This window comes from Nematolebias whitei, chromosome 9 (assembly GCF_014905685.2).
Source record: "Nematolebias whitei isolate Nwh7 chromosome 9, NemWhi1, whole genome shotgun sequence".
Lineage (NCBI taxonomy): Eukaryota > Metazoa > Chordata > Actinopteri > Cyprinodontiformes > Rivulidae > Nematolebias > Nematolebias whitei.
In genome coordinates, this window is record NC_056506.1 from 44,904,767 (window position 1) to 44,931,308 (window position 26,542).

At 39.9% G+C, this 26,542-nt stretch overlaps 1 protein-coding gene across 1 annotated transcript in view; it reads right to left on the bottom strand.

The window, feature by feature from the left end:
• Nucleotides 1-26,542, bottom strand: part of kirrel1b (kirre like nephrin family adhesion molecule 1b) — a 151,042-nt gene that overhangs the window by 6,151 nt on the left and 118,349 nt on the right. Inside the window, exons 4-12 of the mRNA XM_037681389.1 lie at nucleotides 24,986-25,143; nucleotides 21,845-21,995; nucleotides 19,101-19,206; nucleotides 17,940-18,088; nucleotides 16,688-16,815; nucleotides 16,253-16,379; nucleotides 11,313-11,413; nucleotides 3,304-3,520; nucleotides 1,085-1,245 (exon numbers count right to left, since the gene is read on the bottom strand). Coding sequence (XP_037537317.1) covers nucleotides 1,085-1,245; nucleotides 3,304-3,520; nucleotides 11,313-11,413; nucleotides 16,253-16,379; nucleotides 16,688-16,815; nucleotides 17,940-18,088; nucleotides 19,101-19,206; nucleotides 21,845-21,995; nucleotides 24,986-25,143 — 1,298 coding nt within the window. The remainder of the gene's footprint in view (nucleotides 1-1,084; nucleotides 1,246-3,303; nucleotides 3,521-11,312; nucleotides 11,414-16,252; nucleotides 16,380-16,687; nucleotides 16,816-17,939; nucleotides 18,089-19,100; nucleotides 19,207-21,844; nucleotides 21,996-24,985; nucleotides 25,144-26,542) is intronic.

Consider the following 26,542-nt stretch of genomic DNA (forward strand, 5'->3'; position numbering starts at 1 on the left):
GCAAGTAAACCTGCAGTCTGAGAGCGAAGTGCTCTGTTAGGAAAATAAGGAACAATAAGATCTGGAATATAAGATGGAGCTAGGTTGTTGAGAGCTTTGTAGGTCAGAAGTAAGATTTTGAATTAAATTCTGAATTTGACAGGGAACCAGTGGAGAGAAGCTAAAACTGGAGAGATACGATCTCTCCCACTAACTCCATTGTAATTGTAAAACTGATTTATAGTCATTTTTGTGTTTGCTAAGGCTGCCTATCTGTGGTAACCAATATATTATCGATATTTCCAAAGGCTTTAACTTCTCCATAATAAAACCTACAGAAGTTTAGTTTTTAGTGCAATAAAAGTCTTCCTGTGTTCAATATTCTCTTGTCATCCTAAAACCCTCAGCTTGTCACATCTTTACCACTGAGCAGCCCCGAACCTTAAAAGAAAAAGCTTTTCGCCTGTGAAGTCTCGAGCTTCATCGTCGGCGACAAACAAGACGGTGTTTATCTGGAGCCACGACAGTGTTTGTTTGAGTTTCTATTTCGAAACAATATCTGTTCTGTAGCTGCGTTTATCAGCTCTGAACCAGCGAATGCACCCTTATCCCTATAAAATCCCTCCGGGGACTCTGCCAGTCACCTTCACTGTCTTCTCCCGTCGTTTCTTTATTTGCAGGGAAGCAGCTCAAAATTAAACATCTGAAAGACGCCACATGGTTTCAGATCTCTGCTTTCTGTGGAAGCGTGCGCCGTGTTCAGAAATACTAATTGGATTGCCTCAGGCTGCAGAAATAATACAAATATAGAATTCATCATTTAAATACTATTCACCTTTTAATGCTTTTGTTTTAAGGTCTCCTATTTATGTGGCCACTTCATGTTGTGTACGAGTGGCACACCCAATAAATATCCCCAAAAATTTCAAACAAGCCAACGTCAGCAGAAGGGAAATGAAAACACAAAGTGGGCGATTTGAGGCCGATTGCCACATTTTATGAATATTCATTAATCCCGTTTGAATAAAATCCTGCGCGCCTGGCATATGTCACTTTCATCGTGGAAAAGCAAAGTGACAGAAGGACGGTGGATGAAAGAAGAGACTGACAGACAGTCTAAGAGCGTGATGGCCTTACACAAACATAAAGAACACTCACTGCCTTTGCGTTGGCGGTAGAGGAAGAAGGCGAGCGCCAGCAGAAGCAGGAGCAGCAGAATGGAGGAGGCCACTGCGACGCCAGCGATAATTCCCACTGGATACATTTCTGAAACAAACACAAGCAGAAGAAGGGTCGGGGTTGAGGGACAGCTGCTGCCTCAGCGCTGCACAAACTTCTGCGGCTGCTGCACAGTTTAAGCTTAAATCCTTTTGTGTCCTTGCTTGAAGCTGAGTCTCTGAGGGTTGCTTGTGCTGATAAGGCACTCTCATCCGACAAGGGATGAAAACACTTTCAACGTGAGGACAGATCCAAACTCTGCTTCCCTTTCAAAAATGGTTTTTGTAGAGCTTTGTGGAATACGGCAGCTGAGAGAGTAAGAGTGAGATGAGACTGATGGAGCATGGAGAAAACATTTGATCCAATTTGTTTTCATGCTTCAAACGTCTCGTAATAAAACAACCAGAACACACTAACAAGTGCGCTTTAGTTTGTATGGGGGGAAAAAAGGAGCAGCTACAAGGACATGACAAACTTTTTATTATTGTTTGATTATTTAAGAGTTTAATGGCTCAAAACTCAGGTTCATCACCGGCTTTTCAAGATGACTGAAAAAAGCCCATGAACTGTCGAACTGATTTCCTGCATCAGTAACATCTTTGTCCATCTGAGCTTTACTTACAGCCCAGAGAAAAAGCAGAAAAACAAAAAGATCAATTAAAAATGATCTCCTGGATCATAAATGAGATCAGTATATGCTTGAAAGCACATCTCATACCTAACATGCAAATTGCAGGTCTTTATTTGTCTCCTAAAGCAATTTTGGGACTTACTCGCCTACAAAAAAAATCATCATAATTCAAAGAAATCTGCAAATATGAGTAGAAATTTTGAAAACGTGCTGCTTGCACCATTTATGAACTCTGTTTAAATTTAAATTACGTTCTGCAACCAAATCTATCTAATATTTACAGTTTATTTTAAATTATTCTCAGACATGTCTGTGTTTATATTTTACGTGCTACGAAGATGCAATTAGCCTACAAAACAGCTAATATATATATATATATATATATTAGTATAATGTTTGTACATTGTTTGCACAGGTCTCAATTGTAAATGAGTCTTCGAGGCTTAATGTGATTTATTTGTTTAAATAAGGTTGAATGAATGAATGTACAACCCTCATTCCCTAAAAGTTGGGACATTGTGCAAAATGTAAATTAAAACCAGAATCCAATGATTTACAAATCTCATAAACCCATATTTTACTCCCATTGGAACATAGTAAACACGTTAAACGTTTAAAACAAAAAATTGTACCACTTTTTAAAAATGTTAATTTTAACTTTGATGTTAGCAACACATTCCTAAAACATGTGGACAGGGGCAACAAAAGGCTGTAAATGTAAGTGGTACAAATAAGAAACAGCTGGAGGAGCATTTGGCAACAAATTAGGTTAACTGGCAACAGGCCTGTAAGAGGACTCAGTTTAAAAAGCTCACTCAGAAGAGGCTGATTTTCTTGGAATCAAAGCCAGGCATAGATTCACCCAAATAAAAAAACTTGATATCATCAAAATATTCCAAGAATCTGGAGCAATCTTTAAAATGTCACCGTTCTATCATTAAAAAAAAGAAGCCTTACGTGAACACTGTTCAGAAATGCTGCTGCCTTTTCTGGGTCAAAGCTCACTTACAACGAAATGAGGCCGAGTGGTGAACTGTTGTGTGGTCAGAAACACTGAAATTTGAATTTTATATTTATGTTTTTGGGCCACAGACACCCTGCCCTTGTTACTAAAGCGGGGACGAGCTCAGCCCCCAGTTCAATAGCCTTCCTCTCTGATGGTATGGGGGTGCATTAGGTTCTCTGACATGGAACGCTGACACACGAGGAAAGGCAGAATCAATGCAAACCATTACATGAAGGATTTAGAACAATGGATGCTCACATACTGCAACGAAGACCCCGGACTGTTGAAGAATCCTACATTAAACAAGACTTTCCCGTCTAATCACTGCATTCTGTTTCTACATACATTTTACACACCCCAATACTTTTGGAGTCGTTTGACTTGGTTTAAGGGATACTTCAGTGTCTGAGCTTCCTATCACCTCCAGCTACCGCGTGCCTGCTGCTCAGGTGTGCATCCCCCCACAAACCTTTCTCCTTCAGGATGATGATCATGGTTCCAGGTCCGAAGGAGTTCCAGGCGGTGCAGTTGTAGGGAGAGTGGAAATCAGACTCCATGACGTTGTTGATGGTGAGGGTGGAGAGGACCGCCCCTCCCTGCGCCTGAGGTTTGCTCTGCTCCACGGTGTACCTCTCCATCAAAGTGCCTTTTTCTTTCTCCCACACGTTCTCCTTCCACGCCCAAACCTGCGAGGAAACAAAGCGGACGATCTTCAAATCAAGACGTGGAAACAAGTTCAAATCTGCTCCTTCTAACAGATAAAACATCTGTGTCAAATATCCAGTGTTCGCTTTGTTTGATTTTTATCTAAACTCCACTTTAGTCCTCTCATTTAACCTCAGGGATCAATAATGCTAATTTCACTTTATCGTATCTAAGCGGCGTCAACCACGAGCTAGTTCCATCCAGACACACGCGGTCAGGAGTAAACACCCAGCAGACAGATGTGCCGGAGCTAAAAAGGTTAAGGCAAACGGAGAAACTAATTATCCTGAAGCTCCTGAAGTATCGACCTAATTAAAACTTGTGGGGAAGAAACGAATTCCCCATAAATAAATCAGCGCACACTGATGACACGCAGCGCAACAAATGTACACGGGTGTAAAAATCCAAGGCAGGTTTTGTCACTTAAAACCGTCACGGTGGAGGTTTCAGGATATTAAAAATGGAGCGGGGTGCCATCAAATATACATACAGCCGTGTTTATCGCCTGCTGCTGAAGGTGAGGGCAGAGCAGGTTTATGCCTGTGTGTGCATCTCGGCTTTTATTGAGACTTTCAGAAAGTAATTATTGAGTTGACATCTACAGCTGATTAACTGTTGGGAGTCAAGATCCAAGATGGCTGCCACAGCTAATCAACCTTGGGAAAAACAAAAATAACTTTAGTCTATTTTTAAGCTATTAGGATAGAATTTGTTTTGTTAATTGAGGCAAATCCCTCACTTATACTGAAAGCACTTAACTGAGTCTGAGTTTAAAGTAAATTATTATAAAATAAGTTATTCAAGTTAACCCTCTAAGTCTGTTAGCAAAATATCTCATGAACAACTTTATGATTTCGCTGAAACTTTCAAGAAATATTTACTGGATGTACATGTAGAGCTGATTAACGTTTGCAGACAATCTATTTCAAGATGGCTGCCACAGCTAACGAACTTCACAAAACACAAAAACAGCTATAGGTCAGCATGTGTTGTAGATATTACACTGAAATTTGATGTGGTAGTACCGGAGGGTCGTTCACAATCCATTTTATGAGTTTGACACAATTTAAAGCATTACGTTGTTTTCAGTGATTAAAATAAGACGCTACAAATATACCTGTCATCATAAAATGATTTTAGCCCAAACCCCTGGCAGGAAAAGCAGCAGGCAATAAAAATTCTTTCAAAGCGTGCTCGATCTTTGTTGTAGACCAATGTATCATTTAGCCGATGTTGAAAAAATTAAATCCAGGTGACCGCGAGCAAGACGCAACAAAGAATAAATCCAAAATATCCTCAAAAGGTTATTTTATTTCTTCTGACAGTCTTGTTAAATACACGTTTTGTCTTTTGCCACAGTCGACTCCTCCAATTTTTTCCCAACAATAAATATGTTCCACCATTTGTTTGCAGTTTTTAAAATTCATTTTTTGTTTGAGTGTGTCAGCGCCTCATTGCGAGCACACACACGCAGCACTACGCTCCATATTTTATGAGTCCCCGTGTCTCTGCATTAAGCCTAGACTATAATGTCGTATCGCATTATACGCTCTGGGCTCGTTGGCTCTGCAGCAGGGGGCTGAATCGCTCTAAAAGCTCTGATTTCTGTCATGTTGGCGCTGCACAATTGGATAATTGACGCTGAAAGGTGCAAAATATTACTCTCCCTCAATCTCGCCCTCCCATTTTAATCTATTGCACCACAACCTTCAAACAGAAATAATACATTTATTCTTATTTCTACGCTTCTCTCTGGTATCGTAGAACATTTTTAATATTCTTCATATAGCATGTTGTACAGAACATAGCATTCAATTTAAAATAAATTGCAGTTTTATCAAATTTAGCTCCCAGTGCCTTCAGGAAGAGACAGAAATAAAAACTGTGGGCGCCACTTCTGTTGTGTAAGATTCAAGGGAATATTAAATTATAGCTTTCTGAGAGGACGCCACACGAGAACGTCTTCTGAACGATCGACGTCGTCTTCCTTTGGACAATCACATCAATACGTCTTTAAAATTAACAGTTGTCTTTGCAGGACCGCAGGAGACGTGGGGGGTGATGCACCAAATTTAAAGCAAACGCTACCGTCGTGAGGTTTCGAAGTCCCTAATTTTGTTTTTGTGACTTAAAAAAAAAGTTTGAGGTACTTTATAAAACCTGCTTTTCATATTTTAAGAAAATCCATATGAAGTGTTTTTGAATTTACTTATTTATGGCATTTACTGTATCCTTAAAAAGGTAGGTTTGAAAAAGTCAACAAGACAAAGGCCTAGCATTCCTCGAAGGACTGTATGTCGTTTTTATAAAAACAGAAGTTTTACACTAACATCTTATGGTGAGAAATGAAGTCAAAGACACTATGACCAAATCTTAAAAATAAAGTTGTTCATAATCTTATATGGTAGCTTAAGATGCTACAGTCAATGTGTTGTGAGTGAGTCTCATCAACTACCACATCAAAGTTTAACTTTATATCTGTCAAACTAAGTTTTAGCCATTTTTGTGTTTTTTATATGGTCATGTAGCTGTGACCGCCATATTGAATTGTGTAAACTCTAATTGTAGATGTATAGCCAATAAATTACTTTCTGGAAGTTTAATTGAAATCCATCCATCTAGGACCGGGGTGCCCAACACGTCGATCGCGATCTACTGGCCCATCGCAACGGTAGTATGGGTAGCTGGCATGAAATTAAAAAATTTACATCAGCCAATAATCCATCCTCACTAGAGTTGCATTCAGGCCCCAAAAATCCAATCTGATCTGACCCCAGCCCGTAGCCATCATTTCCAAACCACACCCGACACGATGAATTAACAGTAATTACAGGTCCGAACCTGGAAAAAGCAACTGGACATTTTTAATTAAGCTTTGACTATTTATGTAGTTATTAACGGTCAGCGGACGCACGTAGCTAAGGGGGCAGAAGATCGGAGCTGAGGGGGTGTTTGTCCTTTCATGGCCGTCAAAGTGCATTAAATCCTTGCTTCTGCATTATTCAGACAAGGACCCTGCTCTGGCATGTTGGATATTTTGGGATCTCACCTGTTTGGGTCATCGGCCGCGCGTGTCCGCTGAGTGCAGCGGATGAATGAACGTCCATTTCCCTTTGATGGATCGCCGCCTGGCAGTATAGTCCCATCTGAAGCTTAACTGAACTTTTAGTTGACCTTTTTCAAGGCTGGTCAGCGCGCGGTCAAATGGCCGACACTGGCCTAGCTCGCACGTTAAGCACATTATTATGGCCTGGCCCTAATCCGGGTTGGGCCGAGCTCCAGGTTCAGGTTACAAATGACAGCTTTAATCCTCCCTATGAAATTTGTCACTTGATTGACATACAGGGCAGCCAGTCTGAGACCTGACCTTTTCTGACACACGGGTCACCACGTATGCACATACAACCACGCAAAAATCTAGCAAGATACCGAGTTGTCTATTTAGCCTCCAATTTATTTCTTCTAAACTCTAGAAAGGTATAAAATGAGTGGGGGAGCTGGACCAAGTAGGAAGCAAAAAAAACCCTACCATTTCCATACAGAATGGGAGGAGGACGTTTTATTCCACAATGTCATATCGAAGTGCGTTTACCTCATCTGCCAGTCTACCATTACTATTCCAAAGAAGGGACATGTGGAGCGGCATTTTCAGACTGTTCATAAAAACTACAACACTGACTTCGTTCTGAAAAGTGAGCTGAGAAAGAAAAAGTCAAAGGAAATAAACTCCCAGTTATCCGGACAGCAGACATTTTTCATACAGCTGACCACAAAAGCGAAGGCAGCTACTGAAGCATCATTCAAGGTGAGTCTCTTCATTGTTAAGCACAACCTTCCAAGACGGCGAGATGGTTAAAGAGGCTTTTGTTGAAGCTGCTGACTCGTTTTTCCGATATGTTAAAAACAATCAGTGACTGCTAGATTTAGCATTTTTAACCGATTTGACCAACATGTTGAATGACCTTAATGTGGAGCTGCAAGGATTCAGGAAACCCTAGAATCTAGGGTTTCCTGAAGGCTACCTATGGGACAGATCTGGTTGGCAGGCCATAGACTGATGAAGTCCTCTGGATGGGGGATGAAATGTTTCTTACTTAAATAAACTGGTCCAGATGACAAAATTTACTATATTTTTTGTTGTATAAGTCACAGTTTATTGCATAAATTAGCATGCCCTGCGACTTATACAGCGAAGCAATGTATTTGGGTTCTCCCCTCATATTTATAACTCAATTTTTGGCTGAGATTTGACAATTTCGTTCATTCTGACATGGAAAATATTGAACATTACCATTTTCAGCCACTTTAAGGCCCCCAAGTCATATGGCAAGCCAAGGGTCCCATTAATAGGTAAAAGTGGCTATTAATGAGACACTTGGCTTGCCATACCAAGCCACCTTCGTCTCGCTCCGGAACTCCTGGAACAAACGTCAAATCAGCTGCATTTCACCTGGGCGCGGCGAAATGCATCTGATTTGACCGTCAAAGTGCATTTATTAAGGAATAGTTCAACTGAGACTCACCTTTACGATAATTTTGAGCAAACAAAAAGTTGTTTTTAAGTGCTAATCTTGTAAATTTCTTGTTAAAATTCTCCAGTGCACGCTCCCGCAGCTGCCATTTGGCAGCCAATCGATTTTTGGCACAACACCAGCCCACGTTTGCAGGTGGTCAGCGGTGACGCATAACACATGCAAATTAAATGGCGAAGTGACGTATTTGACATTTTTGGACTGATGCGATATATACGGTGGTGCAACATTTACGGTAAACTTTTTTGTTGTTATCTGCCTGGATGATTAACAACCCTTTTTCCTTGATTAGGGTTTCATGAGATATTTTGCTGACAGACACATAATGAAGCTTGTGTGTGATTTGTTGTCGGTGTACGCACAGCCTTATTGTTTTAACACTTTCTAAAGTACTAAATAACTATGTTTTGTGATTCATGCCTTTTCTGTTAAAAACTGTCGGTTCTTTTTCAAAGTCTAAACATTACAAGGAAGAGAGAACTCCTCTTGGCTCAGAGATTTTCACAGCTTTGTTAGACGTCAAAATTCCCAGGCTTTTAATAAAAACCTAGGAATCAAGACAACTTTCACTTCCTTGTTGCTTCTTTACAGCTTCTTGATTTTGAGATTTTGTGACTTGTGCAGCTCTCGGTGGCCTCTCACCTCATCTACCTGACCTTTTCGCGCCCTGTGAGCCCGCACGGAGGCTGCGATCCTCCAGCAAGGACTTTTTTTGGTTGTTTTTTTTTTTTGCTCCAGAGTCCAAGCTATAGATGAGAGGTGAAGGAGCGTTTGCGGTCAAAGCTTCTAAAGCGGAGAACAACCTGCCTGAGGAGATCAGCTCAGCAGAGTCAGTGACCTCTTTTAAATCTCTTCTTAAATCGTACTTTTTTGTTTTGGAGCTTTTTCAGTTTTTATCAGACTTTTCTGGTATTGATTTTTACTGGAAGACACCCTTCACATTTATAATGTTTCATAGTTCTGCGTTGGTTTTATCGGTTTCATGTTACTTTATCAGCTGCAGTGTGAGGGCTATGGTAGCTTGGTGGTCAGACCCACAGCCTCATAAACCTGAGGCTGCAGGTTCGAGCACTGAATGAGTCAAGACAAGCATCTTTTGCATGAGTTTGATAGGGATCCCTGAGGAAGTAGCTCAGGAGGAGCTGAAAGAATAACAACTGCAGTGTGAAGCACTATTTTTTTAATTTTTTAGGCTAAGTACCATAGTTTTACCTGTACAAGTCACACTTTTTTGCATGCATTTGCAAGTCCTGCGACTTATACACTGAAGCGATTAATATACATTTTCGCCACATTTATAACCCAATTTTTGGCTGAGATCTGACAATTTCATTCATTATATGGAAAATATTAAACACTAACATTTTCAGCCACTAGAGGGCCCTCGACTAATATGGCAAGCTATATGTCTCATTAATAAGTAAAAGTGGCTATTAATGAGACACTTGGCTTGCCATAGGGAGCCACCTTCGTCTCGCTCTGGAATTCCTGAAGCAAACGTCAAATCAGCTGCATTTCACCGCGCCGCCCAGGCGAAATGCAGCTGATTTGACCATTAAAGTGAATTTATTAAGGAAAAGTTCAACTGAGACACACCTTTACTATAATGTCGAGCAAACAAATAAACGTTTTAGGTGTTAATCTTGTTAAATTTCGACGAAATGCACAGCAAGTCCTCCCTCTGTGCGCTCCCGCAGCCGCAAATCGGTTTTTGAAATGCAGCTGATTTGAAAAGTTAAACTGAGACACACCTTTGCTATAATTTCGAGCAAACAAATAATTGTTTTTAAAAGTGTAAATCTTGTTGAATTCTTGTTAAAGTCCTCCCGTGCACGTTCCCGCGGCCGCAATTTGCAGCCCATCGATATTTGGCACAACACCGGCCCACGTTTCCTGGTTGTCAGCGGTGACTCATAATAGATGTGACTTGTATGGCGAAGTGACACATTTGTTTTTTCAACTTTATTAGACACTTACTTGGACTGATGCAACGTGCATGGTGGCAAGTATGGTAATATATAAACATATATTACCGGTCTTACTAAAATAATAATAATAATAATAATAATGTCATCACAATGTCAGCACTGTATGTTTCCATACAATGGCAAAATTAGTCTCTGCATTTAACCCATCCACCACCAGGTGGTGCAGTGGGCAGCTATTGAAAGCGCTGGGGGGGCATTTTGGGGATGAGGTGTGCTGCCCAGAGACACCACGTGATATGCAGTGACTGGGGATCGAACCTGGGACTTTCGGGTCCCAAGCCAAAGCACTTGAACTAGAGGTGCACCTTTTATTTAGTTTGTCTGTTCTCACTAAATAGATTAATATGAGTGTTCAAACATGTGCATGTTGGTATGAGAACATTTAGGATTATTTCTATATGAATATAGCGCTAATAAAAAAAATTTAACCGTAAAAATTCATGATTTTCATAAATTTTTCATTTGTGTATCGTGACGAGCATGTTCTCTGGCAGCCCCTTCAGCACCCACTGCACCCATACTTCCCACGGCCTTGTCTATCAAATCAAAAGTTAATCAAAGTTACTCATATTGTCTTTTATAAAGGTTGAACATTTTTGAAAACGTTCACGGCAAAAGTAGTTTTAGGAAGCGAGAGATTTTCTTGTGAAGAAATTTGTTTATTTTTCATCTTTTTTTTTTTTTTTTTTAATCGACTGTGTCCATTTTTGCCATCAGGCGCTTTCAGTTGTTTGAAGGATTTCCAGTGACCTTCTATGCCTGTAGAGCTCATAAATCTCCAGCGCAAATTTCAGACCAATGACAAAAATGAGAAAAAGGAATAAATGTCTGTTTTACAGAATGGTAACAATTAAGATAAGCTTCTTTAAAACACATTTTCGTCCTTTAGATATAGTCGCCAACAAGAGTAAATAATCTAATCATTTTAGTAACAATAAAACTTGTGACAAGCATTTTGATTTAACTCCGAGTCTCACAGGATCTTGAGCTCATCGCGTCTCATCTCTGATTTCAAACAAACACCGCTGCAGCTGTTTTCATGAGTCACATCTTCCACCACAGCGGAGGAACAGCCTGTTCTCACACACTTGGAGAACAATGCTCGTCTTTTAGCCCCGAATGACACGAGCTAAAGAGAGAAAGTGTTTTCCAGACTGACGAGGAGCTGTGATCAGGACTCCCTGTGAGGAAGATGCAATCTGAAAAGGTCATACAACTCTGCAGCAGATTACAGCCTCCCAGGATGGACTTACAATCTTATCAGGTGGGGGGGTGCTGGCGATGTAACACTTGATCTCTCCTCTTTCACCTCTGACAGCGTACTGAACTGGATCACTGGAGATGATGGGGGGCCCTGAGGGGCAGACAGGACAAGGCAGAGACAGGATTACTAACACATACTTAAGATGACAAGAAGGTTTTAGAGTCGCATGACAGCAGAAACAAACAAGCAAAAGACAGGAAATCAAAATCAAACGTGTTTATGAGCAAACATTTTATAAAACTATTTTGAACTGGGTTATAGACATATAAAAGAATAGATGCAAAATCATACCTGCACCATGTAAAAAAAAAAAAAAAAACAAGAATAGTGGAACCACGTTACGGCTCCCCTTAGAGGGTTAATAAATAGTTTACAGATACGTTAGTACTCTATAAAGATTTTATAAATCATTAATAACTGTTTATTATGCATTAATTAATGGTGACAAAGACAAAACTGACCAGTTTGTTGCCAAATATTGAGCCAAATCGGTCCACCTATATATTTCATCTAGAGTTGTACTAGTTCGTATTAGATACTTATAAGTGCAGTTATAAAGTATAATATTATATGCGGAAGAAATAGGTTTACAAATGCTTATTGTGCTTACAAGGTAGTAACTTATTCTGAAATGTTTAATATAACAAATCTAGATTAAATGTATATGGTGGCAGATTCGTCTCATTATTTGGCAACAAACTGCTCAGTTTTGTCTCTGTCTCCATTGATTGATGCATAATAAGCAGTTATGAATGATTTTTGTTCAGTGCCCTGAGATGACTTCTGTTGTGACTTGGCACTATATAAATAAACTGAATTGAACGCAATTTAATTTAATTTATAAAGTAATTATAGACGATTAATAACATATCTATAAACTATTTATTAGGCATCTATAAGGGGAGCCTTATTGTAAAGTGGTACCAGAATAATAATTAAAAGCTTAGAATTCCTTGAAAGAATGCAAATCTCCCACAAAGACGTTCAGACCGGCCACTTGATGATGATAAACATCAAAGTTGTAGCTGTTTTATTCAGTACTTTAAAATAAAAAAATGCACAGTCTCATACAATATCACAAGATATCATGCACAGAATATGTGTTAGTGCTGACTCTCAGACTTTGCTTCATCAATTTTTAACTCAATATTTGTAAAACTGATGGAGTTAAATCCAACAATGTTCAGTCAGGTCATCTGGACCGTTTCGCCCTCCATCCAGAAGGCTTCATCAGTCTGAGGAAACACCAAACAAAACTGATTCTCCCCCAACATCCTACTCCAAAGTGGAAAAAGAAAGAACCGTTATGGGACACGCCCTCTCCTCCGGTGCCCGCACTCTCCTTAATCAACAGTCATGTCAAACTGGTTCAAAACACCAAAGTCCATGCTCAATAATCCTGGTATAAAATGCAACAGTGTTCACTCAGGTCATCTCATACCTGGATTATTGAGCATGGACTTTGGTGATGGAGTTAAAGGTTGCTTGGGGTTGGCTAAGGTTGTCTAGCTGTAGTGGTCGTCTTGAATTGGACTGGCTCCAAACAATAACAGCTGAACGTGCATGCTCATTGAAAACTGTATGGATTCAGCTTTTTCCCCAGGTTCCTGGGCGACGCTAGTGAGCAGCAGCTGTGGGCGATCTTCCCAACAAGCTCCAGGAGTATAAAGGACTGCAGGAGAGCTCCCTTCCATGCTGGAGCATTACATGCCCATCGGTAGTTGCTATCAGCCTTCGCTTGGTTTTGTTAACTAAAAGAAACTTTACTTCCTCGCGTCTGCAAAGGAACCATATTCACTTTCAGCTGCTCAGCCGCCTTTCCACCACCAGCCCAACTACTTGCCTCTACATCTTCTCAACGTGCCCAGGTCTTCCAGTAAGAGTTCAACAACCTGAGACTCACCAAACATTCTCCTATAAACCTGGACTCGCCCCATTTCCTCCCTCCTCAGGTGTTCCAGGCTTCCTTGTAAATAATACCGTTCTATAACTCACTGTAAATAAATCATTGAGTGTTTACCCTCAGTCTAGCTCTCAATGGGTTTTACCTTCAAATCCTGATAATAAATTTTCTTCTGTTTTGTTCTTTTGGCTGCTCCCTCCTGTCTCAGCTACTACTACAGCAAATTTTAGCATAGGGTCTGTAAAAATGACAGTTGTAGCCATTTTTATTAAGCTTGTGGCAGCCATCTTGAATTGGGTTAAAAATTTCAGTTGTAGATGTACAGCCAGATTCCTGAACTTTTCACATAAATTTGTCCAGAGGTTCATAAGATATTTTAAGACGCATACACGGGCAAAATGCAAATAATAAAACAGATTTCTTTAATGTGTCACATAAAAATGGAGAACTTTGAGATTCTTTTCCTAATGTGTCCAAAAACCTGAAGTGAATGCTGTTGATGGAACCGTCAACAAAAAGCCTTTTTTAGTGAAAACTCTTTAATTTGTTGCTTTTTTTCCCCCCGACACTCTCAGTAAAGTCACAGATCATCTGCTCGCAGTAACGCCGCTGCTTTCTGTCACGTTCAATGAAAGAGTGCTAACGCTTCAACCGTGTGACAGAGTCCCCTGTTCGGTGATGAGGCAAGGCTAAATAAAAGTTACGGGGATGTAACGCTGCTGCGAGGAGTGTAATTAAAGCAGAACACGATCTGATTGAGTACCGTGCACGGGAGCATCTGTGAAACCAGCAGGACAGATCTGATGCAGAGATATAAATCCAGTGAGTTTCTTCAGCAGGACGGTGTTCAACCAAGTGTCAGCTGAACCCGGAGAAAGTTGTCGCACACGGTTAGCTGTGTCATGCCAGCTAATGTTATGAACCGAGCCTTCACTCGGCTAAAGTGTAAATTATCTTTACTTTGATGATGCATGATGGTTTTCAGACGATCGTTAAAATGGAGCAGATAGTAAATATATGGGGTTTATTTGTGTTGGCATAAAATGGAGTTTTATTGGTGAATAAATGCTCGAGTGGTCAATGAGTCACCAAGCTTTTGGGTTTAATGTGAAGAGATGTGCCAATAAATTTTACCATCTTTCTTTCAGTTTTTGCTGAGTGGTTTCTCAGTTAGTGTAGATGTAAAGAAAAATCCAGCACTGCCTTGTATTAATTTTTAACTCTATGCAAATATTTTTTTTTCCTTCTTCTTTCGGCTGCTCCCTTCTTCAGAGGTCGCCGGCGAACTAAGTCGCACGAAGACTTGGTGGTTATTTTTACGCCGGCTGCTCTTCCTGATGCAACCACAGACCACCGAGCTACCACAGCCCTCCGCGTGGAGCAGAGAGCTGCTATCTAGGGTAGAGCTGTCTTTTCTAATCCGGGCCCGAAGCCCGGTCCGGGTCAGACCGGGTCATAATAATGTGCTGGATGGGCGAGCCGGGTCGCGGTCGATGCTTTTCATTGAGTTAACGGATGCGCGCGGCTGACGAGCTAATTATATGGCAACATGGCTTGCCATACTTTCCAAATATATGGCAACTTGACTTGCCTTAAAATTATTAGCTGCACGTGGCCATTTGACCGCGAGCTGACCGACCATGAAAGAGGTAAAATAAAGTTCAGTTAAGCTTCAGATAGGACTACCGGTACTGCCAGGCAGCGACCCATTGCCCAAATGGACGTTCAGCCGCTGCACTCAGCGGACGCATGCAGCCGATGACCCAAACAGATGAGATCCCAAAGCAGACATGTCAGAGCATGGTCCGTGTCTGAATAATGCAGAATGCAGGCAGAAAGCAGAGATTTAATGCGCTTTGTTGACCATGAAAGGACAAACACCCCCTCAGCACCGATCTTCTGCCCCTTATTATTCAGCTGCGCATGTCCGCCGACCATTAATAACTATATAAGCAGTCAAGGTTAATTAAAAATGCCGGGGTTTTCGGGTTCGGACCTGTAATTACTGTTAATTCGTCAAGTCAGGCGGGGTTCGGAAATGATGGCTATGGGCTGGGGCCGGGTCGTGTTTGATTTTTTGGGGCCTGAATGCAACACTAATCTAGAGCTCCTGGGGCAGCAGATGGTGGGGGTTAAGGGCCTTGCTCAAGGGCACAGAGCGGGGCAAATGAGGGTAGAGGCAGGTGCTTCACCTTTCCACCCATATTTTGATGTTGTTGAAGCAGCAATCTTCTGATTACAGACCCACTTTCTCTAACCTCTGCGCCACAACTCCCCATATTTAAAGTGTTCACTATGCAAATCAGTTTTTAATTGTTTATATTAGTGTACTTTATAGAGGATATTTGGCATTGACTTGTTCAATTTAGGTCTGAAAAGATAAGGATAAAGTTTTTTTTGTTGTTGTACTTTGTAGTTTGGATCAGGCTTTGATTAAAGCAAACCAAGAAAAGTTAACAAAAGGGAGAATTTCAGAAGCTTTTTTCACACATGAACATGAGAGGATGTTCTGAGACTCAGGTGCAGACTTTATCTGACATTTCTCATTTTTACAGAAGGAAATCCAGTATGAATCATTCTTAACTTCACATGAGATAATAGAGTGAAAAGCACAGGAAGGACACACTTCCTGCAGAAATTATTGTTTTCTGTTACAAAACATGTCTCGGACAGCAGACAGTTAAAGCACACACGCTTATTGCTGCACAGAAAAACTGAAAAAAATATATGAAGCAGCAAAGATCAGCAAACGCATCACGTAACGAGGAAAACTTTCCTGAAAACGACCTCCAGGTGCGATAATTCTGGCAATTTCTGGGCTTATAAATAGAAAAAATATTAACCAGACCGCAGAGTGACTCAGAATCTGTCTGCTGAACTTTTTGCTAAAAAAAAAAAATGGATGATTTCAGTTCTGAGGACATCAAACTTGAATACTGCCCATGCTCCTGTTTGGTTGTTAAAGCTTGAAACTTGACAGGTTTCAGCTGTGTTATTAATAGCAAAGCAGGCGTGCATGAACTGACCGTTGACAGTGAGCGTGACTTCGGTCTCTCCCACGCCGATGCGAGGCACAATGGCCTTGCAGACGTACTGTCCCGCGTCGACCTGGCTCACGGACTTCAAATGCAGCTGGTTGTTGTTGCTGAGCACCTGGACGCACATTCATGTAAGAAAATACAAAGAAAAAAGATGTTTGTGACGTGGAGGAGCAGAGGCAGGAGGGAAATCTGTGTTTAATTTACAAAACATGTTGGTTTTCTCAACAGGCTCCAATAGTTTTTCCTCAAGCCTTTTTTTTTTAATGGTTAGGCATAATTTAAATATTTTTAAAAGTTTCACAAGTACTGCTGAGCAAACATTTATGAAGTCTAATTATATAATTTGGGCTTAATTCAAACCTCCTGAAAGAGCAATTTAAAATGCATTTTGAAGAATAAGCATTGATGGTTAATTCTCACCATGCTGGAGCCTTTTTTAGTCCAAGTGAGGGTTAGCGGAGGGTTTCCAGCCCACTTGCAGTTCAGAGTGACGTCAGAGTCCACGTCCACCGTGACCGGTCTGGGCTCCACCACCAGAATTGGGCCAACTTCAAAAAACAACGAGACATGTTAAGAGGTAAACCAGACGTGACGATCATTTGACTAGAAACTCTAAAGTTCAGGTGCAAGTAAGTTTATTGTCGTTCTCACCACGTGGTACATGAGCTGGAACAAAATTATGTACACAGGGTCCCAGTTACACCCAACAATAGCAAAACTGGGATAAATCAGGGCTATTCAACTAAACTGCTCAGGGGGCCACAGTTGCTGAAAGCCAAGAGCGCAGGGGCCACACATTCAGCAGTTATTATCATTGAGTTTGTTTTATGGTTTAAAATGGTTTGCCAGTCGGTGTCGTCATAGTTACAACCTCGGCCTGTCTCCCACTTGTTTTTAAATGACAGTCTATCGTAAATTAGTCAATTTTTGTTCAAAACGTTATAGAAGATATCAGTCCTCTTGTGGAAGAGATTCATGTATCGAGCAGGTGTCTCTCGCGGGGAGATTCATTAGGTATACATTAGAAATTAGCCAGGTTATCTTGAAGCCAGTGTCTGATTTGGAGAAATTTAAAATGGTTGTTTTGTGGCAGGTTGAACTTTGAAAATAATTGTTGAAAGTTAAACAATATGTTGTTACAATAAAGGTCATCAACTGTTTTAATTCCTTTTGTTAGCCCACTTCTTTAAAGTTCATCCACAACAGGGTATGGGATGTTGGGATTAGTCCATAGGGGGGCCTTTCTCAGTAGTGAGATGTCTAATCCCAACAAAGCATGGGATTCCTGCCATGCCTCAAAAGTGTTCAAGATTATGCGACGCTTGTAGTTAAGGAAAGGTTTTTCTTTGTGCCCAAGAATGGAATGCTACTTAGTCAATAGATACTAAATTGCTCAGGGAACCACAGTTACAGAAAGCCAAGAGCTCAGGGGCCGGACTTCCAGCAGTTATTAAAGTAGTTTTTTGGTTTAAAATCTAGTTTTATTTAAAAATGAACCCATTAGTGGGCCGAACTGCGATCAACCGTGGGCCTGATTTGGCCCCTGGGCCGCCAGTTGAACAGCCCTGCTCTAAAACAATAATAATAAGAGTTAAACTGTCTTAGTAAGATTCATTCAAGCTGTCCTCCACACTATGAACTCGTCGTACTCAGCTCGCGAGTGTTTACTCACAGTGCACGTCCACGAGGATGCTGACGTTCGTGTTTCCCACTGCGTTGAACACCTGACACGACACGGGCTCGGTGAAGAACGAGTGATCCGCCGTGGTGACAAACACGCTCTCTCTGGCCCCCTCCAGCAACACGCCGCCTTTAGCCCACCTGACAGAACAACACATGGCAACGCGCTTTAACACATTTTCAAACGCCACAAATCACAGCCGTGTCGGCCCCGTCAGCGGGAGATTTACAAAGCAAAATGTGTTGGTGTGCAGATCCAAATGTCTCGTTCCCACCATTAAACAGGAAGTTATCTGGAAGGTTATGATTTTTAAAAGGCCTTCATTCTGAAACCCAAAGGGAAACTGTAATAAATAACAAGAGTCTCTGTTAACCATAAAGTGCCTTGCCAAATATCTAGCTGAAAATCATATCACCGTATTGCACACTCTCCATTAGATGACATTTTAAAGCACACTCAGTAGGCTTAGCGTCTATAAGTACCTGGCGGCGTTCCCACATTAGGAGCCTCTCTGATGGAGTTTCAAACCTCCAGCCTCGGCTGCATTTTCAGTGCATCGGCGCTGTCGCTTACAATAAAAGTCAGTGTTTGACTGGAAAAATGTTCAATACTTTCACCAATTTTGTTCACTAAGCAGAAATTTACAAGTCAGGAACTCCAGTGAGTGCACGGAGCCAGAAAGTAGTGGATGAAAGAAAACACATCGGCATCGATCATCTGATCAGGCTGCTAATGTTGCACTGCAGGACCAGCTGCAAACAAACCTCCTCACATCCTGAATACACTGAAAAGCATGAGGTCATTTATACTTTTAGCAGGATGTGTTGGTTTGAAGTGGAATAGATCATTTCTGAGTATTTATTCTCAAAAGGTTGAAAAATCTGTTTCATTTACATTTAATTTGATCACCTTCGAAAAAGGTCACATCCAAACCAGTTTTGAAAGGAAAGCACAGAAAAGTATTTTGTTTAGCAATTCAACAACACTTCACAATTACTGACAGTGATGGACAGGGTCTTCATCGCCTCATATCAGTGTGGCAGAAAGGCCTGAGCAACAACACGTCAATTACTGCATCTCACTTTAGCTTCGCCTCAGGGGACACGCGTCTCTTTACATATCTGTAAACATGTGAGTCGTCATTAATCAGACCTGTAGCCCATGATGGGAGGGTTGCCGGTAGCCTGGCAGGTGAATGTCACTCTTTCGCCTTCCAGGACGGAGCGGGGTTCGATGGAAAGGGTCACCGTGGGGGGGTCTGCACAGGGAAAGGCACAAGTTCAATGTTTAATGTAGAGAGAAACGGATGAAATGAATCGTCAGAGTTTAGACTGATTATCTAACCAACCTTCTTAAACATCTTTGTTGCACATTTCTTTAAAAGTAAAATGGTACAAACTTTTATGCATAATTTATCTGACCTATGTTAAAAGGTATAAGAACACTTGATCTTGGTGCAGATTGGATTGTGCGAGGGCTGCCCTTTGTTTGCAGTTTGTGGTGCTCAGGGACAGGATCTCAATCCACAGCTGTGGAGAGGAGGGTGTCTGGTTTGGGAAGCCCAGGGTCTGGTTCTGTTGGCGTCTTCAGTGGACCCAGTCTTCAGAAACCTGAAACAGGTAGAACTCACTCCAGGTTGGGGGTAAGTCTCAAGTGGAGGACTGATGGTAGGAGCAGGAGACAAATTGACAGATTGGGGTCTCGTCAACAGCAATGAGGCCGTTGCTCCAGTATGTCATGGTGAAGAAAGAGCTGAGCTGAAAGGAAAAGCTCACAATTTACTGGTTCATCCACATTCCAACACTTACCTATGGTCACGAAGTGTGGATAATGACCGAAAGAGCAAGTTGTTGGAATGAGATGCCTCTGTAGGGTGGCTGGACTCAGGCATAAAGATAAGGTGTGGAGCTCCGTCATTCAGGGTGAGCTCAGAGTACAAAAGCTGTTCCTGTGCATCCAAAGGAGTCAGTTGATGTGATTCAGGAGTCTGATCAGAATGTCTCCTGGATGTCTCTATGCAGACTTTCCAGGCATGTCCCACTGGGAGGAGACCCTGGGGCAGGTCTGGACCATGCTGAAGGGATTCTATACCGCCTCAACCTGCAAACACCTTAGGATTTCTTAGGAGAAGCTGGAAAAAGTTGCTGGGGAGTGGAACCCACAACCCAACTAGAAATGGATGGATGGTTGAATTATTTAATTTTATGGAAAGCAACCTTTTGAGTGAATTCAGCAGTTTAGTGGGTATAACTGATGGAGATTTTAAAACGTAAACTGAGGCAAAGTGTTCCCAACTCTGGTCCTTGAGGAACACCGTCCTCCATGTTTTAGTTGTTTCTCTGCTCCAACTCACCTGATTCAGTGGTTTAATTAATTCCTTAATTTGGGCAGAAGCCTGTAAATCAACCTTTCATTCAAATCAGATGTGATGGAGCAGAGGAACAACTTAAACATGTTGGATGGTGTTCCTCAGGGACCAGAGTTGGGAACCCCTGCAGTAAACAAAATGTAATTTCTCCTTTTGTAACACATTTTCTCCAGTATTAGTGGAACAAATTTTTTCTGTTACACACTTGGATTTTAAAAGGTTTTGACACAGTTCAGAATAAAAAAAGCCTCTTTTAAACATAAACAAATAAAAAGCCAACGTAAAGGAGAAAATTTAAACTGAATAAACCAACAGCTGCAGATATTTTAAGTGTTTTTGAATCAAATATGAGTTAAAGAATAAATCTGAAATCTCCCTCTAAACTGTTTTCATTCCTTGTTCTATAACTCAACCTGGTTACAAAACTTATTTTTAAAAGCTAAATGTTCAAATATTGTATTTATGTCCAGTTTGTCTTTCAGACATGAAATGAAAACAAACGAAACAAAACTGTAAACTAAATAAAAGTTTATGGACATATATTTTAGAAAATTATTATTATTATTCAGAGAATAGGATTGTGGAATGGTTTGGATGATAACGTTGAAAATGCCAGATCACTGTATACATTTAAGAGACTGATAAAGACGAGTTTCTTGAAAGAATATGGAAATCGTTAATATAAATCTACTTAAGTTCTTGTCTGATTTGATTTAGATGTTTGAATTTTTATGTTTTTAACTTGGCTAGATTGTTATTATATTTGTGAATTATATTTTAATTTAAATTTTGTAAAAATATTTTGATTTACTTTAAAATTAAGTAAAAAGGGGCAGTTTTCATGAGACTAGTTCTTCTTCTGCCACCTTTCATTTTATTTTATTTACACACACATATATATATATATATTTACATATATATATGTGTGTGTGTATGTATATCTCTTGTGTTTAGTTTTTTAATGTCATGTTTTTAAATGAAATGAATAAAATTTATAAAAAAAAAAAAAAAAATTATTATTATCCATTGAATTATTATTTATTTTATTTTCTACATTGATAGAAAATTTTCCATCTTGTGTTTTTTGTTGTTGTTGTTTTGTTTTTGTTTCATAAAAAATAAAACACAACAAATGATGATAGACTTAGGGGAACCCCTGGTTGAACAAAAGGCAACATTTATTTTCTACTAACAGCAAGAGCTAGTTGAAAAAACACATCAGTCTCTTTGAACTAATTTCCTCATGCATTTTTTTTTTCCTTTTTAGCTTCATAACAATAAAAAAATAATTGCTTCCTTCATGTGGAGGGAAATTAAACTGCTGCTCTGCTCTTGTTCGATAATTGGCTTTAAATTTTGAGTCAAAACAAAACTGACATGTTACAGAAATCAGACCAATATTAATTAAGGACTGTGCTACTAGATATTCTATGCAAATAAAATGTGTCGTGTCTCCCATGAAACCTGCTCGCCTCCTGAGAATCTCCTATCCATCTCAACAAACTGACAGCGAAGCGAAGTAACGTACGGTGGACGTTGAGAGTGACAGTGACTCGTTTGCCCATCGGGACTGCTAGATTGCTGGCCACACAGGTGAAATTGCTGCCACTGTCAGTGTCGACCGGAGTGATGGGGAGATAGCTCCTAGTCGTCACTCTCTTCCTGTCTGGCAGCACTTCCTGTTTGACAGAAAAATATGGTGGAAACGAAAAGTAGCAGGGTAAACTCAAATGAAGGAATAGAAAAAGGACAAAAAGGACGCGAGGAGAAACTGTCATTGACAGAATGAGGATAAATATTTTTAAAGCTGGGAAAGAAAAGAGTTTTAGGAAAAGCATGAATGGATTAATCAATATAATCCTTTATAGTCTTCATCAAAATATCTCTTCTCCCTGGTTTTCATGAATCGAGGCGGAGGAGTTTCTTTAAAAATCCAGCTTCGACATCTGTCAACTACACGTGTGCAGCTCTAACTGTAATACAGCTGTGTGGTCGGTTACACTGCAGCATGCAATATGCATGAGAGTGCGCGTGTGTAGGATTAAAACTGGCTGTGAGAGGTAAAAACATCGGTGTCTGAGTGTGCGCTGCTGATTCTGTGTGCATACTAAAGCGTGAATGTGCACATGTGCGTCCGCTTGCAGGCATCGTTTCGTGTGTGGGTGAGAATTTTTTTTTTTTCCTGTGGAGTCTGAAAGCGGGAAAAAGAAAGTAAAATATGACGATATACGAGGTGTTGGTGTGTGTCTGGTGTTTTTATTTTAGAGCTAGTAAAACATGTCTTAAATCTTTGCACCTTTCAAGTTGTGTTAGAAACGCAGAGTGTGGCGAGTGTCAGATGCTTTCTAACCTTAAAGTAAGCAGGAGTTACAGAAGCACGCTGAAGACCAGTTCCAGAAAAAAACAGAAAGAAAACCGAAAACTCACGCAGGTGTTGGGGTTGTTAAACAAATTATTAAAGTTGCAGCCGCAGAAATTACCTCCTGGTTTTGTTTTTGGCTGAACCCACTGCTGCTTAAAGCAACTATAGAACTATTGTTACCACTTTACAATAAGGCTCCCCTTATAGATGGCTAAAAATAGTTTATAGATATGTTATTAGTTCCACTATAAGCACTTTATAAATCATTAATAACTGCTTATTATGCATTAATTAAGGATGACAAAGAGACAAAACTGACCAGTTTCTTGACAAACAGTGAGCCAAATCTGTTCACCTATATATTTAATCTATAGTTGTTATTTTAAACTTTTCAGACTAAGTTACTACCTTGTATGCACAACAAGTAAACCTATTTCTTTAACATATAATACTGTACTTTGTCGTTGCATTATAAGTAACTACAGCTAATATTATATCCTAAAAAAATAGGTTTATGAATGTTTATGGTTCTTACAAGGTAGTAACGTAGTCTGAAATGTTTAATATAACAACTCTAGATGAAATATATAGGTGAAGAGATTTGGCTCATTATTTGGCAAGAAACTGCTCAGTTTTGACTGTCACCCTTAATTAATGCATAATAAACAATTTTTAATGATTTATAAAGTATTTATAGAGCAATTAATAACATATCTATAAACTATTTATAGCTATTTATAAGTGGAACCTTATTGTAAAGTGGTATTGAACTTTTTTTTGTTGTTGTTGTTGAGAATTTATATAAATAATACAAACATTTTAGTAGCTAAACTGCTTTAACTCACCTTAGAGCAGGGCTATTCAACTGGTGGCCTATGGGTGAGCTCAGGTCGGCTCACCAGTGGGTTAACTTTTAACAAACACTAGATTTTAAACCATAAAACAAACTTAATGACAATAACGGCTGGATGTCCGGCCTCTTAGCTCTTGGCTCTCAGTAACTGTGGCCCCCTGAGCAGTTTAGTTGAATAGCCTTGGTTTAGAGAGTAAAAACTGTATTTCTAGAATGCAGATGACACAGTAACTTCTTGCTCTTCCCTTTTTAAATTTTTTTTAGAAATGCAGGCATTTTAAGACTAAAAGAAACACATAAAACATATTTAATCGCCAAAAACTCTTTTGTTTTAGACAGAGCTGCAAAAACTTGTTGAAATCAAAGGCCTGGCATTTAGGAAAACGTATCGCTCTCCGTGCTTCAGGCCAGAGTTTTAGATCTATATCATCTAATGTTGAGAAAAAAACAGTGAAGTAGCCATTTTGCTCACATCTCGTTGAAAACGAGCTCAACCTCATGCTGACAGTGTGTGTGTTGTGAATGACTCTCAGCTACCACCGCATTAAATCGCACCTCGGTTTCTGTTCAAAGTCCGAGTAATAACCATAAAATGTCTTTCTCTGTATCTCCGAGCTTCAGCAGAATTAGCACGTAAAGTTTAGACAAAAATATATTCTTTAAAATCACATATTAGATTTCCTCATTAAACTACTTGAAGTGAAAAATGATAACTACATATCAAATCAATACTCAAATATCAGCTTACTGACGTTGTTTTAGAGACTGACAAGTTCGTTACAGTTATTTAGATACAGCTGATGTGGTTCACAAACATTTTTAAACATGTGAACTGTGAAAGCTACTTAAGACCTTTGTCCACACGTACTGATGACGCAACAAAAGATTAAAGAAATATTAATCAAACACACTAATCACTGCCTTCATTAAACAAATTGGTTGGATGTTACTGAATAAAACACGTTATTTTAGTCCTTCCTACATGTGCTCCTCCATCTCTTTATATTTTTTTGTGCGCAGAATCCCTTCTTTTGGTTTTACATGCAAATATTAGTGCATTTCACTTATTTCTGCTGCAGAAAATACAGGAGAAATTGCAAACCCAATGTTTCCTATCCATCTGTTTTGAAGGCGCAACACTGTTTTGTCCTCCTGATTTAAAACCTGCATTTATAAGCATTCAATGTGGATTTTTGATAAACGTGTTTCCCATCTTCTAAGACGACTTTGTTACCACAGGAACAAGAAAACAGCAGAGTTTAACGATTAGCATATTGGACGCGTTGGAAAATGTATTAGAAGGTCGTTTTCAAGTCCATTAGTAAACCTTTTGCAGATATAATTTTAGTGCAATAAGCTCATCCTGACTTTATGTGTGTTTTATGATGCGTGACTTTTCCGCCACATATGTCCAAATGTAATTATCTGCGTGTGTGCATGTGTGTGTGAGTCACCGTGGAGTGGTGCGCTCCATCCACAGGGACTCCGTTCTTGGTCCACTGGATGTGAGCTGCAGGCTTGGCCCCGCGGGTCAGACAGGTCAGGTTGTGTGGACTTCCCGCCATCAGCAGAAGCTCCGGCGTTCCCTCCACCACTGGCTCCTCGGGGGGGACTGCAGGACAGACACAAATCCATACTCTGACTTTTAACGCAAGGGCACTGAGGTTTAAAGAACTACACCTACAGTTTTTCTCCCACAGGTCAAACGAACGTTGGTTCCTCACGCTTTAGAAAGTAGGTTTTTTTATTTTTTCACCTTCTACAAAGTGCAGCAGTGCTCTCAAGCAGATTTGAACTTTTCGCCTCTTTAATCTGTTTTTAAACTTATTTTCAGCTTGTTTTTGTAAAAATTCAACATGGATACTATTTTCAGCACATTTTACTCCTTATTTATGAGCATTTCAAGCAGTTTGCACGTCTGTTCCGTTTTTAAATTGACGGCGAGACTTTCAGATAACTGATGTTGAAATTCAGTGTTGACAGAAAACTAACCCCTCACTTTTCTCAGCAACTGGGAGAAATAAAAAAAATCACAACTGCAGTTGAACCAAGACATCCTCCAATTAACACTTTAGAAATCCACACCTGGAAATAAAAGCAATTTCACAGCATGAAACGGAGCAGAGGTCAACTTATAATTTAATACAACAAAAAAATAAAAGTTAACATCTACCAGACTTAGTTTGAGAAAAGGCAGCTTACGTAATGTTAGTTTATTATTTTTTTCTATTCAGCAACGATGTGAATTTAAGGCACTCATTTCAAACTAAGAAACCACACGAAAAGGAAAACCTGAACTGAATCAGACAGTTCAGTTTTAAAGAGTTTATTCCAGAAGGTTTTCAGATATATTGATACACAATCTTCAAAGGTGTAAACAAAGAACCTTTATCTGCATACTTGATCAAATCTGATGGTAAATACAAACCAGCACATCCATTTTTTTTTAGACTTGTCGGTCCCATTCTTGATTCCTTGCTTCTCATCACAGTTGATTTAGTTTCACTTAAGTTTTTCCTTTCAGTTTAAAATAATGTATGTGATTGGTTTTGTGCATGTTCCTTTATGCATTTATACTTCTTGAAGCTCCAAACTCTTCCAACGTTCTCGAAGGCAGTTTGTATGTTTGATGGAGGAACGTTTGATGTCGAAGTGCAGGATTGTGCGTTGAACATGACGTCCCTGAACAGGATGGGCAGTGACGCATAAAACCCTGAATGCATTTCTAATGATTCACGCCATGAGTTGGTGTTTTATTAACAGACATTTTAATGAACCACTGGCAAGCTTCTTCCAATCATAAGTAGAAGAGAAGTTAAAATATGATCTAAATTATGTTTAAGCAACAGCTTTCTGTTTGAAGGCACTCATAGCAAAGTGTGGAATCAAACGAAATAACAAGGTTATTTTTAAACTACACCAAAGTGTGCATTTTAAAATAATTTATTACAATAGTTTTAAGGATTTATTAATATGCTGTTTTGCGGTAAGGAACTCTTATGTACAGTAAA